Source organism: Oncorhynchus mykiss, chromosome 25 (genome assembly GCF_057628025.1).
Source record: "Oncorhynchus mykiss isolate SJ-2025 chromosome 25, ASM5762802v1, whole genome shotgun sequence".
In the NCBI taxonomy this organism is placed as follows: domain Eukaryota; kingdom Metazoa; phylum Chordata; class Actinopteri; order Salmoniformes; family Salmonidae; genus Oncorhynchus; species Oncorhynchus mykiss.
In genome coordinates this window covers 86,551,933-86,571,807 of record NC_143046.1, presented here as the reverse complement: position 1 = coordinate 86,571,807, position 19,875 = coordinate 86,551,933, and the positions used below count along the sequence as shown (strand labels likewise).

The 19,875-nt window shown below is 45.3% G+C and overlaps 1 protein-coding gene and 1 long non-coding RNA gene across 3 annotated transcripts; both read right to left on the bottom strand.

Moving 5' to 3' along the window:
• Positions 1–14: 14 nt before the first annotated feature.
• LOC110505913 (zinc finger protein 513) lies at positions 15–14,406 on the bottom strand. Of its 2 annotated transcripts, none has more exons than XM_021585387.3 (5): positions 14,105–14,406; positions 13,593–13,751; positions 5,672–5,785; positions 4,942–5,592; positions 15–1,461 (listed from the first exon to the last, which is right to left on the bottom strand). In XM_021585387.3, exons 2-5 carry the CDS (start codon positions 13,630–13,632, stop codon positions 521–523), a joined length of 1,746 nt encoding a protein of 581 aa, XP_021441062.2. In that variant the 5' UTR covers positions 13,633–13,751; positions 14,105–14,406; the 3' UTR covers positions 15–520. The 2 variants fall into 2 exon arrangements, with proteins under 2 accessions (XP_021441062.2, XP_090077457.1); XM_090221331.1 differs by having other exon boundaries at positions 5,672–5,782; positions 14,105–14,173.
• On the bottom strand, positions 6,993–9,021 carry LOC149972157 (uncharacterized). Its single transcript, XR_016492071.1, has 2 exons — positions 7,739–9,021; positions 6,993–7,548 (listed from the first exon to the last, which is right to left on the bottom strand). It is a non-coding gene; the product is annotated as an uncharacterized LOC149972157 (long non-coding RNA).
• Positions 14,407–19,875: the final 5,469 nt, after the last annotated feature.

Genomic DNA, 19,875 nt, shown 5'->3' with positions numbered 1-19,875 from the left:
AAACTCTCAAAGGGTTCACAGTTGACTGTCTTTATTTCAGGATTGGAGAAATGTATAAGGCAACGTGTGCAGACAGAACTTTACAGTGGCCCTGTCTATTCTCTGAGTAGCCTTGCACTCAGCTGTGAAACATTGTTGAAATAATGATTAAGAAAATAACTCATATATAAATCAGAAAATTTGTACTTTCACAATTCGGGTTCATTGCAGTTTATAAAAAAAAATATTAGTCACACAAAACCTGATTGTGAAATGGGCTGCAATCCAATCAAAACAATTTTAAACATTGAATCCACTGAATTAAAAACTGAATGTTACCATTCAAAAACAAGATCAATCTTTAATGGCACGCCCACATGCCCTTTAATGCCCAAGGTAAAGGTCAGTGCAACATTCACATGCAGTACAGCGGCTCATGTAGCTCCGCCTCTAGAGGCACCTGAGATAAGCCCCACCCCTCTGAGGCCTGAGCAGAGGAAGGGGGTCACTAGTGTAATAAACACACACCCCCTCCCCCCGATTACACCTCTCCCTGGCTATGGTTCCCTGTCTCTTGAACCCAGTGTTGGTCTGTGGTATGTGGTGGTGTGTGTTTCTCCGTTTTCTCCTGTGTGTTCCAGCCCTCGCTGTCTGCTGCTGTAGTGTCCTGGTGTGTGTGTTTGTCCCAGCTGTCTGCTGTAGTGTCCTGGTGTGTGTGTTTGTCCCAGCTGTCTGCTGTAGTGTCCTGGTGTGTGTGTTTGTCCCAGCTCTCGGTGTTGTGTCCGTGTTTCCTCTGATGGCGTTTGTAGTTGTCCCAGTGTCCCGTAGTGTAGTCACACTCAGCACAGCCATACGGCTTCTCCCCCGTGTGTCTCAGCATGTGTCTCTTCAGGTTCATACTCTGGTTACAGCTGTAGCCACACACAGAGCAGTGGAACGGCTTGGCTCCAGAGTGAATCCTCTCATGGCGCCTCAGGTTGGCCAGGTTCCCGCAGGCGTACGAGCACTGGGGACAGCGGTAGGGCTTCTCCCCCGTGTGGACCCGGAGGTGGCGTTTCAGGTTGTCCAGGTGGGCCGAGGCGTAAGGGCACTGAGGGCAGCGGTGGGGCTTCTCCCCGCTGTGGGTGTGGGCGTGTCGGGCCAGGTGGTTGGGGTAGAGGGAGAGGAAGGGGCAGAGAGGGCAGCGGTACAGCTTGCTGGCCCCTGACTGGAGTGTGTCAGTGGGGTTTGGGGACCCTGGTTTCTTGGAGATGAGAGTCTCAGAACATTTATTACACACCTGCCCTCCGCCCTCCCCCTCCGTCTCTCCTCCTCCTCCCTCCAGGGTGAGGCCACAGGAGCGACAGCAGAGGGGGAAGAGGAGGTCAGGGAGGGGAGCGGAGGAGGGGAGACGGGGGGAGGAGGGAGAGGCTACCCCCTCTCGGTTCTGGAGGAAATCAGAGTCCTCCCTCATACACACTGTCAGGTCTGACACCATGGCATCTGAAGAAGAGAACAGTACACACACACACACACACACACACATTAACACACAACTGGGGGTGTGACAGACCGTTCAGTAGGGGGACCTTTGTCACCTACTAAGGAAATGGCCTCTATGACAGCATTTTAGGCAGTTAAATGTAACAAAAAACATTATTTATAAAAAGCAATATATTAATATGTTTTTTGAACACTACAATTTATTTACAAGCATGATGGCTGTAGGCAGCTAGCTGGCCATCAGCCAATCTGTGTTTCTCAACGAGTTAAAAATCACATAATTGCATCCAACCGGTATTTATAACCTCACAACTGGTAAATTCCCACCTTCCACATGGTTACAAACACAGCATCGGGGTGTAAACTTGAGGCACGACATAACAATCCTGTCACAACAGACAACGCCAAGAACATTTTTTGGGAATGGCGTTTCAAAACCGAACCGTAACCCCAAAACTGCAACACATACGGACCGTGGGTTTGGTGAACCGGAGAGACACCCGTCAACAGCGGGGAAATGTACGTGCGTAGCCGGAGTCAATGCACTCCGAAGCGTATGCCAACGTCGTCATGACAAACCATAATAAACAGTTGTATTTGTTTGATATGTAGTCCCTGGGAGTTGTTGTCGTGAGTTCCCTTTGACTCACTTTAAATGTACCTGTGCTAAACTGCTGTTGCTTCGCTAGCCCTCTTCATCGACAAAGAGTAACGTTATTCTCTCTTGACATCGGACCCGTCTACTCTTCCAGCCGTAGCCTGTCTAGACTATATGCCTATGATGAAAGTTAAACACCGCTAAGCTGCAATTGTTTTCAAATATCTAGCCTATTTGATTGATAAACCTTAGCTTTACAGGTCAACTACATTTAGTCTACTTGGTATAGGGAAGATCATAAAAATGTATTTTCTAAATCGAACCACACAATTTATCCACTTATTTTTAAAGCAGGAGTCAAACTCATTCCCACGGAGGGCCGGGTGTCTGTGGGGTTTCACTCCTCCCTTGACCTTGATTGATACATGGAGCCTTCGCCTGATTGTCTTGGTCTTAATCGAAAGGGAGAACAAAACAAAAAAAAACATCTGCAAACACTCGGCCCTCCGTGGAATGAGTTTGATACCCGATTTAAAAGCAGTGCTCCGCGCAGACGTGTAAAATATAGACTTGCTTATGACTCCATAGACGTCTGTTCTCTCATTTGCATTCTATTTCCAGCGTGAGCATGTTCGTTCCAGTGCTTAAACAATTATTATTATTTTTTAAAATTTGAATTAGGCGTTGCAGCCCGACACACAACCCAGAGATCTTAAGTTCAGTAACCAGCCAACCAAACAGAGCTTATTCCTCTTTTCTAACAGTTTCAGGAAGTTAACCAACACTTCTCCTTTCACTCTGAGCTGTGTGCTACAGGACATACTGTTCTCAGTAAAACTATCCTCTAACATATAACTCCCAGGTTGAGTGAGGATCATTGGTGCTGGTTGGGTAAATATGTTGAACAGGTGTGTGTAATGTGTAATGTATATATATATATATATACACCTCCAGGCTGTGTAAGGGCTATTTGACCAAGAAGGAGTGGTTCATCAGATGACCTGACCTCCACAATCACCCAACTTCAACCCGATTGAGATGGTTTGGGATGAGTTGGACCTCAGAGTGAAGGGAAAGCAGGCAACAAGTGCTCAGGATATGTGGGAACTCCTTCAAGACTGTTGGAAAAGCATTCCAGGTGAAGCTGGTTGAGAGAATGCCAAGAGTGTGCAAAGCTGTCATCAAGGTGGCTGGCTTTGAATAATCTAAAATATACTAGTATGTGTTTAACACTTCTTTGGTTACTACATGATTCCATATGTGTTATTTCATAGTTTTGATGTCTTCACCATTATTCTACAATGTAGAAAATAGTAAAAATAAAGAAAAACCCTTGAATGAGTTGGTGTGTCCAAATGTTTGACTTGTTGTAAAGGAGACATGTACATATATAGATAGCGCTAGAGATATATAATATAGATATATATATATATAGATATATATGTATATACACACTACAAACTGAACACAAATATAAACGCCACATGTAAAGTGTTGGTCCCATGTTTCATGAGCTGAAATAAAAGATCGCAGACATTTTCCATACGCACAAAAAGGCTTATTTCTCAAAAACGTAGTACAACATATGTGTTTATACCTGCGGGATCGTCTGAGACCAGCCACCCGGACAGCTGATGAAACTGAGGACTATTTCTGTCTGTAATTAAGCCACTTTGTTGGGAGAAAATAACTGTGATTGGCTGAGCCTGGCTCCCCTGTGGCCTCCTAGGCCAACCCAAGGCTGCTCCCCTGCCCAATCTGGTGAAATACATAGACTAGGACTCTTCAAATGAATCTATTCAGCTATTTCAGCCACACTCGATACTGACACGTGTATAAAATCAAACACACAGCCATGCAATCTCCATAGACAAACATTGGCAGTAGAATGGCCTTACTGAAGAGCTCAGTGACTTTAAACGTGGCACCGTCATAGGATGCCACCTTTCCAACAAGTCAGTTCCTCAAATTTCTGCCCTGCTAGTGCTGCCCCGGTCAACTGTAAGTGCTGTTACATATTAACGCTACAGTATACAATGACATTCTAGACTATTCTGTGCTTCCAACTTTGTGGCAAAAGCTTGGGGAAAGCCTCCTGTTTCAGCATGACAATGCACCTGTACACAAAGTAAGTTCCATACAGAAATGGTTTGTCGATATCAGTGTGGAAGAAATTGACTGGCCTGCACAGAGCCCTGACCTGAACCGCATCGAACACCTTTGGGATGAATTGGAACACTGACTGCGAGCCAGGCCTAATCGCCCAACATCAGTGCCCAACCTCACTAATGCTCTTGTGGCTGAATGGAAGCAAGTCCCTGCAGCAACGTTCCAACATCTAGAGGAAAGCCTTCCCAGAAGAGTGGAGGCTGTTATAGCAGCAATGTTCCAACATCTAGTGGAAAGCCTTCCCAGAAGAGTGAAAGCTGTTATAGCAGCAATGTTCCATCATCTAGTGGAAAGCCTTCCCAGAAGAGTGGAGGTTGTTATAGCAGCAATATTCCATCATCTAGTGGAAAGCCTTCCCAGAAGAGTGGAGGCTGTTATAGCAGCAATGTTCCAACATCTAGTGGAAAGCCTTCCCAGAAGAGTGGAGGCTGTTATAGCAGCAATGTTCCAACATCTAGTGGAAAGCCTTCCCAGAAGAGTGGAGGCTATTATAGCAGCAAAGGGGGGGACCAACTCCATATTAACGCCTAGGATTTTGGAATGAGATGTTCGATGAGCAAGTGTCCACATACTTTTGGTCAAAGCAACTTACAGTCGTGCGTGTACACATTTCACATATGGGTGGACCTGGGAATCGAACCCACAACCCTGGTGCTGCAAATGCCTTGCTCTACCAACTGAGTCATACGGGACCCGTGTGTGTTTGTACATGCCTGATTGTGTGCTCTTAACTTCAGCGTTTCCTCGGTGTGTGTGTTTTCGTCTGCTGCGTCTCTTCAGTGTGTGCGCGCGTTGCGCCCGGGGTTCCTGGCTGTGCGAGCGCTGGTGCCTCCGCAGGTTCCCCAGGGAACTACAGGCATAGTTGCAGGCATTGCAGAGGTAGGGCTTCTCCCCGGTGTGTGTGCGCGTGTGTCTCTGCAGGTTGACCCTCTGTGTAGAGGCGTAGGGGCAGTGGGGACAGCGGTAGGGCTTCTCTCCATCATGGGTTCTCATGTGGCGTTTGAGATGGTTGGAGTAGCGAGAGGAGAAACTACACAGAGAGCACGTGTACAGCTTCATACAGACTTCTTCATCACCCGCCTTACACCTCTTCCTCTTCCTGTCTTGCACCGCATGGGATTGGACGGCTGGGGTTGACTCCTCCCCTTGTGAGGTGTCCTCCAAGGCTGTGTGCGATTCTGATTGGACGTCCTCCTCACAGGTCGTGCAGTAGAGTCCCACCCCCAAGTGTAGTCCCGCCCCTAGGTCAAGGTCGGCCCCAATCAGTTGACCACACCCCTTACAGGAGAGGAATGCTGGGAAGGTGGAGTCATCCGGAGCTGGAAGACTGGAGCTTTCATCACTCAGAGAGAACACCGTCATGGCTGGGAGAGGAGATACAACAGCATTTAGTCAAGGACTCAGAAATCCATGTGTGTGTGTGTGTGTGTGTGTCTCTCTAACCTGTGTCTCTGTCCAGCCCCATGATCTCCGTGTCTCCAAACTCACAGAGCTCTCCACTAAGCAGGAAGTCACTGTCCAGAACCAGGCATCCTGGATTACAATCCACACCGTCTACTATATCACACACACACACACACACACACACACACACACACACACACATCATTACACTACACACCGTCTACTGCAACACACAGCATCATAACACTCCACACACATCATCATCACACAGAACATCATTACACTCCACACACAGCATCATTACGCTACACATCATCATCATCATCACACACAGCATCATTACACTCCACACACAGCATCATAACACTCCACACACAGCATCATAACACTCCACACACAGCATCATTACACTACACATCATCACACTACACACACAGCATCATAACAATACACACACAGCATCATAACACTCCAAACACAGCATCATCACACTACACACATCATCATCATCATCATCATCACACACACAGCATCATTACACTACACATCATCATCATCATCATCACACACAGCATCATTACACTCCACACACATCATCATTACAGTACACATCATCACACTACACTGTCTACTATAACACATCATCATCGTTACACTTAGTGGTGCAACAGATCACAAAACTCACGGATCGGATCACAGTTTTGAGTCACGGATCGGATCACAGATTTGAGTCACGGATCGGATCACAGTTTTGAGCCACGGATCGGATCACAGTTTGTCACGGATCGGATCACAGATTTGAGCCACGGATCGGATCACAGTTTTGAGCCACGGATCGGATCACAGTTTGTCACGGATCGGATCACAGATTTGAGCCACGGATCGGATCACAGTTTTGAGCCACGGATCGGATCACAGTTTTGAGTCACGGATCGGATCACAGTTTTGAGTCACGGATCGGATCACAGTTTGTCACGGATCGGATCACAGTTTGTCACGGATCGGATCACAGTTTGTCACGGATCGGATCACAGATTTGAGCCACGGATCGGATCACAGTTTTGAGCCACGGATCGGATCACAGTTTTGAGCCACGGATCGGATCACAGTTTGTCACGGATCGGATCACAGATTTGAGCCACGGATCGGATCACAGTTTTGAGCCACGGATCGGATCACAGTTTTGAGCCACGGATCGGATCACAGTTTTGAGTCACGGATCGGATCACAGTTTTGAGTCACGGATCGGATCACAGTTTGTCACGGATCGGATCACAGATTTGAGCCACGGATCGGATCACAGTTTTGAGCCACGGATCGGATCATTTTCGGATCAGCAAAATAAAAAAAGGGAGACAAATAACTTTGCTTTCCATTTATTACTTAAATAAAGAGCAATTAAAATAAAGGAACTTTTCAATGTTGAAATAAAATCTTAAAACAAAAATATTAAATTAGTGAATTTAAAAAAAAAGTGCCTTGTGTCCAACGTCATTAAACAAAACCAGTCATGTAAAGAAAGCAAAGCAGACCTGAGCTTGAAACTTCAAATTCTTGTAAAAAAAGAGAGAGAAAAAAAAAGATGAGGTTGTCTACATTGTCTGGGGAGAGGGTAGACCTCTTGGCAGTCCCCTGCCGTGGAGAACACCCTCTCGCTAGGAACTGAAGTGCCAGGCACAGCCAGGTAGCATCTTGTCGTCATGGTAATGTGAGGGTATTTACACTCATTGCTTTTCCACCATGTCAGTGGATCACCATCCAGTGGAACGCCGCTCGCTGCCTTGCAGGGTGTCACCTCCTCTTTGATGGTGTTGGCAAACGTCTTGTCTGTGTCCTTGTTCATAAAGGTCTCCCCGAAAAATTATTTTGTGGAGGAGATGCCTCTGAGTCTGCTCCTGTTGCTCTGTGGCTTGACCCTGCAGAAAAAAAATGACTTGATCTATTAAACTAACTAATTATTTATTATACTATAAAATGTGGCAATAACATTTAATAAGCCATTATGAATCCAAATCCAAAAAGTATTATTCTAATAGCAATAGACTAAGATTAGACTGCAGTATATTTATTATGTAAGACATTCACTCCTATTTTAAAAATGTTTACCTCTTCAGTGGTGAGATCACTGTATGCCCTCCGGGTGTAAGGCGGGCTCTAGGTGAGACAGGGACTTGAACCTTGGATCCAGTGCCGTAGATCTATGAAGGTAGTCCTGTACATTAGGGGGGGGTATCTGGGGTTCAGGTCCTCTCTAATGGCAGCCGTGACATCTCTAGGGATGGTGCTGTCTTCCTCACTTGGGGCCATGGATTGAAGAACCCTTGTTTTCAGAGGTAGGATCATGGACACAGACGGTGCAGTTTCAGTGCTCAGTGGGTTTGTAACCGTTTTGAGGGGTTTGACCACCTGGAGGACCTCCTCTGCCACTTCCAAGTCATCATCAGACAAGGTGACGATGTCTTTATATTTTTCCAGGGTCTTGTCTGTCAGTGCAGAGTATACAGCTGTCTGCTGCTCAAGATGGCTCTCCAACATGTCATAAGCGGAGGTCCATGTTGTTGTGACACGGTGTATGAGCTTGTGGGTCTGTAGCTGGAACATTTCCTGCTTGGTCTTAAGCACATGAGCGGCTGTTGTTCTTCGATGGAAAAAGGAAACCACCTTCCTGATCCTCCCGCCTCGATCCATCTGGTTCACTGAGATTCCCATTTAGGATCCTAAATTGATCACATGTGCAAAGCAAGCTATCTGTGGCCCCAGTCCAGCCTCTACCACTGCATTTACTTGGTTCTGGCATTATCTGTGGTGATTGGGATATTTCTATTGGGCTTCTCTAGCTTCCACTCTGCTACTGATCCCAGCAGTACCTGCGCCAGAGTTGTGCCCGTGTGACTCTCATAGAGGGGGCGTGTCTGTAGCACCGGACTTCACATCTCCCACTCCTCTGTGGTGTAGTGAGCAGTCCCAGTCATGTAGCTTTCTGTTACCTGGAGGTCCACTCCTCTGTGGTGTAGTGATCAGTCACAGTCTGGTAGCTTTCTGTTACCCTGGAGGACCACTCCTCTGTGGTGTAGTGAACTGTCACAGTCATGTAGCTTTCTGTTACCCTGGAGGTCCACTCCTCTGTGGTGTAGTGAACAGTCACGTAGCTTTCTGTTACCCTGGAGGTCCACTCCTCTGTGGTGTAGTGAGCAGTCACGTAGCTTTCTGTTACCCTGGAGGTCCACTCCTCTGTGGTGTAGTGAACAGTCACGTAGCTTTCTGTTACCCTGGAGGTCCACTCCTCTGTGGTGTAGTGAGCAGTCACAGTCACATAGCTTTCTGTTGCCCTGGAGGTCCACTCCTCTGTGGTGTAGTGAGCAGTCACAGTCACATAGCTTTCTGTTGCCCTGGAGGTCCACTCCTCTGTGGTGTAGTGAGCAGTCAGTCATGTAGCTTTCTGTTACCTGGAGGTCCACTCCTCTGTGGTGTAGTGAACAGTCACAGTCACGTACAGTGCCTTGCGAAAGTATTTGGCCCCCTTGAACTTTGCGACCTTTTGCCACATTTCAGGCTTCAAACATAAAGATATAAAACTGTTTTTTTTTTGTGAAGAATCAACAAGAAGTGGGACACAATCATGAAGTGGAACAACATTTATTGGATATTTCAAACTTTTTTAACAAATCAAAAACTGAAAAATTGGGCGTGCAAAATTATTCAGCCCCCTTAAGTTAATACTTTGTAGCGCCACCTTTTGCTGCGATTACAGCTGTAAGTCGCTTGGGGTATGTCTCTATCAGTTTTGCACATCGAGAGACTGACATTTTTTCCCATTCCTCTTTGCAAAACAGCTCGAGCTCAGTGAGGTTGAATGGAGAGCATTTGTGAACAGCAGTTTTCAGTTCTTTCCACAGATTCTCGATTGGATTCAGGTCTGGATTTTGACTTGGCCATTCTAACACCTGGATATGTTTATTTTTGAACCATTCCATTGTAGATTTTGCTTTATGTTTTGGATCATTGTCTCAGGTCTTTTGCAGACTCCATCAGGTTTTCTTCCAGAATGGTCCTGTATTTGGCTCCATCCATCTTCCCATCAATTTTAACCATCTTCCCTGTCCCTGCTGAAGAAAAGCAGGCCCAAACCATGATGCTGCCACCACCATGTTTGACAGTGGGGATGGTGTGTTCAGCTGTGTTGCTTTTACGCCAAACATAACGTTTTGCATTGTTGCCAAAAAGTTCAATTTTGGTTTCATCTGACCAGAGCACCTTCTTCCACATGTTTGGTGTGTCTCCCAGGTGGCTTGTGGCAAACTTTAAACAACACTTTTTATGGATATCTTTAAGAAATGGCTTTCTTCTTGCCACTCTTCCATAAAGGCCAGATTTGTGCAATATACGACTGATTGTTGTCCTATGGACAGAGTCTCCCACCTCAGCTGTAGATCTCTGCAGTTCATCCAGAGTGATCATGGGCCTCTTGGCTGCATCTCTGACCAGTCTTCTCCTTGTATGAGCTGAAAGTTTAGAGGGACGGCGAGGTCTTGGTAGATTTGCAGTGGTCTGATACTCCTTCCATTTCAATATTATCGCTTGCACAGTGCTCCTTGGGATGTTTAAAGCTTGGGAAATATTTTTGTATCCAAATCCGGCTTTAAACTTCTTCACAACAGTATCTTGGACCTGCCTGGTGTGTTCCTTGTTCTTCATGATGCTCTCTGCGCTTTTAACGGACCTCTGAGACTATCACAGTGCAGGTGCATTTATACAGAGACTTGATTACACACAGGTGGATTGTATTTATCATCATTAGTCATTTAGGTCAACATTGGATCATTCAGAGATCCTCAATGAACTTCTGGAGAGAGTTTGCTGCACTGAAAGTAAAGGGGCTGAATAATTTTGCACGCCCAATTTTTCAGTTTTTGATTTGTTAAAAAAGTTTGAAATATCCAATAAATGTCGTTCCACTTCATGATTGTGTCCCACTTGTTGTTGATTCTTCACAAAATAATACAGTTTTATATCTTTATGTTTGAAGCCTGAAATGTGGCAAAAGGTCGCAAAGTTCAAGGGGGCCGAATACTTTCGCAAGGCACTGTAGCTTTCCGTTACCCTGGAGGTCCACTCCTCTGTGGTGTAGTGAACAGTCACAGTCACGTAGCTTTCCGTTACCCTGGAGGTCCACTCCTCTGTGGTGTAGTGAACAGTCACAGTCACGTAGCTTTCCGTTACCCTGGAGGTCCACTCCTCTGTGGTGTAGTGAACAGTCACGTAGCTTTCCGTTACCCTGGAGGTCCACTCCTCTGTGGTGTAGTGAGCAGTCACAGTCATGTAGCTTTCTGTTACCCTGGAGGTCCACTCCTCTGTGGTGTAGTGAACAGTCACGTAGCTTTCTGTTACCCTAGAGGTCCACTCCTCTGTGGTGTAGTGAACAGTCACGTAGCTTTCCGTTACCCTGGAGGTCCACTCCTCTGTGGTGTAGTGAACAGTCACAGTCACATAGCTTTCTGTTACCCTGGAGGTCCACTCCTCTGTGGTGTAGTGAGCAGTCAGTCATGTAGCTTTCTGTTACCCTGTAGGTCCATTCCTCTGTGGTGTAGTGAACAGTCACGTAGCTTTCTGTTACCCTAGAGGTCCACTCCTCTGTGGTGTAGTGAACAGTCACGTAGCTTTCCGTTACCCTGGAGGTCCACTCCTCTGTGGTGTAGTGAGCAGTCACAGTCACATAGCTTTCTGTTGCCCTGGAGGTCCACTCCTCTGTGGTGTAGTGAGCAGTCACGTAGCTTTCCGTTACCCTAGAGGTCCACTCCTCTGTGGTGTAGTGAACAGTCACGTAGCTTTCCGTTACCCTGGAGGTCCACTCCTCTGTGGTGTAGTGAACAGGCACAGTCATGTAGCTTTCTGTTACCCTGGAGGTCCACTCCTCTGTGGTGTAGTGAACAGTCACGTAGCTTTCTGTTACCCTAGAGGTCCACTCCTCTGTGGTGTAGTGAACAGTCACGTAGCTTTCCGTTACCCTGGAGGTCCACTCCTCTGTGGTGTAGTGAGCAGTCACAGTCATGTAGCTTTCTGTTGCCCTGGAGGTCCACTCCTCTGTGGTGTAGTGAACAGTCACAGTCATGTAGCTTTCTGTTGCCCTGGAGGTCCACTCCTCTGTGGTGTAGTGAACAGTCACAGTCACATAGCTTTCTGTTACCCTGGAGGTCCACTCCTCTGTGGTGTAGTGAACTGTCACAGTCACGTAGCTTCCTGTTACCCTGGAGGTCCACTCCTCTGTGGTGTAGTGAACAGTCACAGTCACGTAGCTTTCCGTTACCCTGGAGGTCCACCCATCTGAGGTGAGGGCAACAGAGGATGTCTTGGATAATTCGTCGACAATTTTGATATTTTTCCTGTTCATAAAGACCTGGCATGATCTTCATACTGAAATGCATGCGCCAGGGGATTTCGTAGCACGACTCAAACACTTTCACCTTATGTTTTAACCCTTTGTTTTCCACTACAGAGTATGGCCTCACGTCTGCGGAGATAAACATCCCAATAGATTTGGTGACGGCTTTAGTCCGGTCTGACTCTGCAGTAAAGGGCTGCTTAAATGTCGCGGTGAGAAGTTGTTGTCTCTTGGCTGAGTTGGCTCCTGTCACTGACACACCGGGGTGATGACGCTTTAAATGTGTATTTCCATGATCATACGGCTTTCTTGTGGCACCTACACGCCGTAATGGTGTTGTCCACCACCCTTCTTCCGTCATCATATTTGACAGGGAAGCCAAAATGCTCCCATACATGAGACTTAAATGAAGCGGGAGGCTTTTCCAAGGTCTTCAGCTCCTCCCACTAGCCATGTCTGTCACTGCTCTTTTTTCCTTCTTTGCTTTTTGCAATGTGAGCCTCCAGGATTGATTAGTTGGGATTCAACATGCCCCGTTCACATGAACAGTACAAACAACTGCTTTAAAAAAATAAATCAAATCAACCTTCAGGCTTCAGAGTAAAACACAGCACACATTTGTCTTGTCTTTATCATATCACTGCAACTCTGCAATTATTACTTTAAAAAGTAACAGCGTCAGTGAAACTGTATTTTACACTATGATGGTTAAACTTTGCAATTGATCAGCGGTTCACATGCGTGCCGAACCGTGGGGGGTGATCCATATGGATCACGGATCAACTACGGTCCGTAACACCACTAGTTACACTACACCGTCCACTGCAATACACACACACACACACAGGACAGGGCAGAGGGGGAGGAGAAAGAGATGGAGAGAGGTAGGGAAGGATAGCAGGAGAGTGAAGAGGGAGATAGAGGAGGGAGGAAAGGAGGCGGGGGAGGGAGGAAATGGAGCGGGGGAGGGATTGGGAGTGGAGGGGGGAGGGAGAGAGAGTGAAAGAGAGAGGGAGAGGAGGTCAGGTAGGGGTGAGCCTGTAGAGGAAGTGGAGACAAGAAGTATTTGAGAAGGAAGAGAGGAAGTCCAGGATGAGATGAAACACAGAAAAACAGGATGAGAAACACACATCCGTGAGAGGAAAGAGGATGACGACACCGGGTGACCCAACATATAAATCATGACACACACGCATGACACACACAGGAGAGCAAAAAAAAAAAAAAGTCTGTTCAGTTGTGTAAACTAGTGGGGGTTTAGCAACTGTGTACACCTCAACTCGCTCACTAAATGACCTAATCCTTTATCAAAGTTAGATATAAATATAATGTTACTATCCAAACCCAAGACTTCAAATAGTACGAAAGACAGATTTGATTTAGAAAGGTTACAGTTGATCTAGTTACCATCCATGAGCCAGGGATCTGTCCTGTAGTATGTACACATAGCAACATATCTCTGACATTGAAAGATGTAACCAAGACTCAAAGGACATCCAGCTAGTTAGCTTTGGGATAACTCCTTCACTACCCAGTCGATAGTATGACTAGTAGCTAGCTAGGCTACTACACTTGACTTACATTTCACGGGCTGTGGGTTCGACTGTTTTCTCCGCGGCATTCTTCCTCTTCTTTGTCTGCCTCGCTGTCCTGTCCGTCAGCCAGTCGCTGTTCCCGCTGTGGTCTGGTCTGGTGTCTCAGTCAGCACGTCAATCCCCTTACTCTGTCATCTTCCTCTTCCTCCAACGGACAAAAGCAGAAGTATCAGTGCCATCGATCAAACACACGAGTTAGCTAGCTAAATATGTGCGGGGAACTGGCTGGCTTAGTTTGCCATTCTAAAGCGTTAGTCAAACCGAGAACATCATTAGCTAGGTAACTCTATTAAAACACATTGAGCTATAGGAGAGAAATTGGGCAGATGAAAGCTAATCCTCTAACGTTACCTAGCTAGCTAACGTTACATATAGCTCAACTATCTAGCGTTCAGTATTTAGGAGAAAACAAATCGTAAATTACGTCAATACGTTTGATGAAATGCAAAGGCTACATAGATATCAACTTAAGTTGTCGTTTAGAAAAACAACTACAACCTCTTACTAACTTCCTCGAAGGTCCATTGTGTACAAACAGCAATTTCCGGGAGCGTGACGTCAGAGTCATTCTAAACTACTTCCGGATCTTGGGACTTGTAGTTTTTAAAATGTAGTCAGCTAACTTTGTACTGTTGCAATTATCACATCCACACACTACAGAGCCAACAAACGTTGACTTTTTTTTGAAGAAAAAATCAAATGTATTTTTTTTCCTTAGCCTCTTTGTATAATACTAATTTAAAGTTTAAGCTAATTGTGCGCGCAAATAAGTCCTTATTACAGCCCATGTCCTATCCTCTGCCGGTTACAGAGATCATTCAGTGGCATCATTTGTAAAAAAATAAAAAAAATAAAAAAATATCTGTATTTACCTGATACTGTGTTTGACCACAAGGGGGCATCACTGGTCGGGAGTTTTTTTTGTTGTTGCTCCTGATAGATGAGAGCAACTAGGACTGGAAGTTAGGATATTCGTAATGTAATGTTATAGGTTACTGATAGAGGAGCAGCATGGAAACAGCTTTTAAGAATCACAGGAGATTAAAGTTGTTTTCCTTTGACTGCCTATGGAACATATGCGCTGCTCCTCCTAATCCAATTATGTGTTTATACAAAGCAAATCAAATTATTTTTGTCACATGCGCCGAATACAACAGGTGTTACCGTGAAATCCTTACTTTACAAGCCCTTAACCAACAATGCAGTTCGAGAAAGAGTTAAGAAAATATTCACTAAATAAACTAAAGAAAAAATTTTAATGATAAGTAACACAATAAAATTACGTAACAATAACGAGGCTATATACATGGAGGTACCGGTACCGAGTCAATGTGTGGGGGTACAGGTTAGTCGAGGTAAATTGTACATGTAGGTAGGGATAAAGTGACTATACATAGATAATAAACAGTGAGTTGTGGCAGTGTAAAAACAATGGAATGGTCCGGTGGCCATTTGATTGGATGGTCAGTCGTATTTTGGCTTGAGGTTAAAAGCTGTTAAGAAGCCTCTTGGACCTAGACTTGGTGCTCCGGTACCCATTGCCGTGCGGTAGCAGAGAGGACAGTCTATGACTTGGGTGACAGTAGTCTATGACATTTTTTGGGGCATTTCTCTGAAACCGCCTAGTATATGCTGGAGTGTTTACGGACATATTCAATCTCTCCCAATCCCATTCTGCTGTCCCCACATGCTTCAAGATGTCCACTATTGTTCATGTAACCCAAAAAACAAAGATAACTGAACTAAATGACTATCTGTCATCATGAACTAGTCTCTCAACTTTGAGAGACTAGTCCATTTTTTTTTATATTTCACCTTTATTTAAACAGGTAAGTTCTCATTTACAACTGCGACCTGGCCAAGATAAAGCATAGCAGTGTGAACAGACAACAACACAGAGTTACACATGGAGTAAACAATAAACAACTTTTTGCTCATTTATTTGTAAAAAAATAACTCAAATATCACATTTACAAAGGACTCAGACCGTTTACTCAGTACTTTGTTGAAGCACATTTGGCAGCGATTACAGCCTCGAGTCTTGTTGGGTATGAAGCTACAAGCTTGGCACACCTGTATTTGGGTACTTTCTCCCTTCTTCTCTCTGTACTTATCTCCATTCATCTTTCCCTCTATCCTGACTAGTCTCCCAGTCCCTGCCACTGAAAAACATCCCCACTGCATGGTGCTGCCACCACCATGCTTCACCGTAGTGACGCTTGGCATTTTGGCCAAAGATTTCAATCTTGGTTTCATCAGACCTTTTGGCAAACTCCAAGCAGGCTGTCATGTGCCTTTTACTAAGGAGTGGCTTCCGTCTGGCCACTCTACTATAAAGTCCTGATTGGTGGAGTGCTGCAGAGATGGTTGTCCTGGAAGGTTCTCTCATCTCCACAGAGGAACTCTAGAGCTCTGTCAGAGTGACCATTGGTTTCTTGTTCACCTCCCTGACCAATGCCCTTCTCCCCCGATTGCTCAGTTTGGCCGGGCTGCCAGCTCTAGCAAGAGTCTTGGTGGTTCCAAACTTCTTCCATTTAAGAATGATGGAGGTCTTGGGGACCTTCAATGCTGCAGAAATGTTTTGGTACTCGACACAATCCTGTCTTGGAGCTCTGCGGACAATTCCTTCCACCCCATAGCTTGGTTTTTCCTCTGACATGCACTGTCAACTGTTGGACCTTATATAGACAGGTGTGTGCCTTTCCAAATCATGTGCAATCAATTTAATTAACACAGGTGGACTCCAATCAAGTTGTAGAAACATCAAGGATGAGATGCACCTGAGCTCAATTTTGAGTCTCATAGCAAAGGGTCTGAATACTTACGTTAGGTATTTCTGTTTTTTTTTATTTTTAATACATTTGCAAACGTTTCTAATAACCTTTTTTCGCTTTGTCATTCTGGGGTATCGTGTGTAGATTGCTGACGATTTTTTTGTACTTAATACATTTTAGAATAAGGCTTTAACCTAACAAAATGTGGGAAAAAGTCAAGGGGTCTGAATACCTTCCGAAGGCACTGTAGGTGTTCCTTTTGTCCCGGTGGGAATGGGCAGTGTGGAGTGCGAGTGGGATTGCGTGATCTGTGGTCTGTTGTATGTGAATTGGAATGGGTCTAGGGTTTCCGGGATGATGGTGTTGATGTGAGCCATAACCAGACTTTCAAAGCACTTCATGGCTACTGACGTGAGTGCTACGGGGCGGTAGTCATTTAGACAGGTCACCCTTGCATTCTTGGGCACAGGGACGATGGTGGTCTGCTTGAAACATGTAGGTATTACAGACTCGGTCAGGGAGAGGTTGAAAATGTCAGTGAAGACACTTGCCAGTTGGTCTGCCCATGCTCTGAGTACACACGCTGGTAATCCATCAGGCACAGCGGCCTTGTGAATGTTGACCTGTTTAAAGGTCTTGCTCACATTGGCTACTGAGAGCGTGATCACACAGTCGTCCGGAACAGCTGGTGCTCTCAAAGTGAGCATAATAGGCATTTAGCTAATCTGGTAGGCTCGCGTCACTGGGCAGCTCGCGGCTGGGTTTCCCTTTGTATTCCGTAATAGTTTGCAAGCCCTGACACAAACGACGAGCATCGTAGAATTCAATCTTAGTCCTGTATTGACACTTTGCCTGTTTGATGGTTAGTCTGAGGGCATAGCAGGATTTCTTAGAGCGTCCAGATTAGTGTCCCGCTCCTAGAATGCGGCAGCTCGAACCTTTAGCTCTGTGCGAATGTTGCCTGTAATCCATGGCTTCTGGTTGGGATATGTACGTACGGTCACTGTGGAGATGACGTCATCTATGCATTTATTGATGAAGCCGGTGACTGAGATGGTTTACTCCACAGTGGCTTTGGATGAATCATGGAACATATTCTAGTCTTTGCTCGCAAAACAGTCCTTATCAGTGGACGTCCCTCAGGTAACTTCTGCCTAACTCTCCGTCTATGCTTCTGCTATTGCATCGCATTTGATTCTAAAATAATTGTAAACATAATTGTTTTTTTAAAGCTTTAATTAATATGTAACTTTTTGGGCTACCAACCAAATTCACATAGAATGTGCGTTATAGATCTGTCATTCTCATTGAAAACTAGTCTAAGATGTGGTAGATTTGTTCTATGTGAGCTTCAAACAGTAGAAAATACAATATTGTTGGTTCTGGAACATATAATACACAGTGGTTTACATGGCACAATGATTCTCTACACTGTGACTGCTTGTTTTGTCACTTAAACTGAAATTAGTCAAACTATTTGTCACGCCCTGGCCATAGAGAGGCTTTTTATTCTTTATTTTGGTTAGGCCAGGGTGTGACTAGGGTGGGCATTCTATGTTACTTTTTCTATGTTTTTGGCCAGGTATGGTTCTCAATCAGGGACAGCAGTCCGTCGTTGTCTCTGATTGAGAACCATACTTAGGTAGCTCTTGCCCACATGGGTTTTGTGGGTAGCTGTTTTCTGTTTTAGTGTATTTGCACCTTGCAGAACTGTTCGTTTGTTGTTTTTTGTTCAAGTGTTTGTATTTATTAAACATATAATTAATACTTACCACGCTGCACCTTGGTCCTCACCTTCTCCTTCTCCTTCTACCACGCTGCACCTTGGTCCTCACCTTCTCCTTCTCCTTCTACCACGCTGCACCTTGGTCCTCACCTTCTCCTTCTCCTTCTACCACGCTGCACCTTGGTCCTCACCTTCTCCTTCTCCTTCTCCTTCTACCACGCTGCACCTTGGTCCTCACCTTCTCCTTCTCCTTCTCCTTCTACCACGCTGCACCTTGGTCCTTTTCTCCTTCTCCTTCTCCTTCTCCTTCTACCACGCTGCACCTTGGTCCTTTTCTCCTTCTCCTTCTCCTTCTCCTTCTCCTTCTACCACGCTGCACCTTGGTCCTCACCTTCTCCTTCTCCTTCTCCTTCTACCACGCTGCACCTTGGTCCTCACCTTCTCCTTCCCCTTCTCCTTCTACCACGCTGCACCTTGGTCCTTTTCTCCTTCTCCTTCTCCTTCTCCTTCTACCACGCTGCACCTTGGTCCTCACCTTCTCCTTCTCCTTCTACCACGCTGCACCTTGGTCCTCACCTTCTCCTTCTACCACGCTGCACCTTGGTCCTCACCTTCTCCTTCTACCACGCTGCACCTTGGTCCTTTTCTCCTTCTCCTTCTACCACGCTGCACCTTGGTCCTTTTCTCCTTCTACCACGCTGCACCTTGGTCCTTTTCTCCTTCTTCCGACGACATTCGTTACACTATTATAATTTCAGTTACCAGAAAATAGTGGACCAATTTCTACATTTTGCACCTTTAAATGAAAACAGAAATATATTGTAAAGTCCAAAAATAACTTTACACGCCTGGGAGGCAGCCTGGTTCCAAAACTAATATAATCACTTTTCACCATTGCAAATACATTTGTACTGAGAGTTCAAGACCATACCCACAGTCTGTCAACTCAAACCAGAGACTAGACATTTTCTCAATTGGGAAAAAGTCTGTGGTTGTCAATTCGTTAGTAGGCAAAAAGAAGACGGCCCTCCCCTCCTCGATAGCCTCCTTTGGGCGATCAAGCACAAGTGTATCCTACCGCAGAAGAGTTTTGTTAACTGCCTCACTCACTGGCGTAATGGACAGCATCCGCGGACGTTTCTAGTTTCACATTTGTCTCCAGCGATTATCAGGTAAAATACAGCACCAGTCAAAGATTTGGACACACCTACTCGTTACAGGGGTTTTCTTAATTTTTTTTAAACCATTTTCTACATTGTAGAATAATAGTGAAGACATCAAAACTATGAGATAACACACATGGAATCATGTAGTAAACAAAAAAGTGTGAAACAAATCAAAATATGTTTTATATTTGAGTTTCTTCAAAGTAGCCACCTTTTGCCTTGATGACAGCTTTGCACACACTTGGCATTCTCTCAACCAGCTTCATGAAGTAGTCACCTGGAATACAATTAACAGGTGTGCAATGTTAAAAGTTAATGTCTAATTTCTTTCCTTCTTAATGCGTTTGAGCCCATCAGTTGTGTTGTAACAAGGTAGTGGTGGTATACAGAAGACAGAAGCCCTATTTGGTAAAAGTCCATATTATGGCAAGAACAGCTCAAATAGGCAAAGAGAAACGAGAGTCATCCATCATTACTTTAAGATTTGAAGGTCAGTCAAAATAGAAAATGTCAAGAACTTTCAAAGTGCAGTCGCAAAAAGTACTATGATGAAACTGACTCTCATGAGGACCGCCCCAGGAAAGGAAGACCCAGTACCAAGCC

Coding starts and splice junctions, on each gene's coding strand:
- LOC110505913 (XM_021585387.3), bottom strand. CDS start 13,632: ATGCCGCGGAGAAAACAGTCGAACCCACAGCCCGTGAAAT. Junction 5,786..13,592: donor GAACCCACAGCCCGTGAAAT/GTAAGTCAAGTG, acceptor TGTGTGATATAG/TAGACGGTGTGGATTGTAAT. Junction 5,593..5,671: donor GGGGCTGGACAGAGACACAG/GTTAGAGAGACA, acceptor CTCCTCTCCCAG/CCATGACGGTGTTCTCTCTG.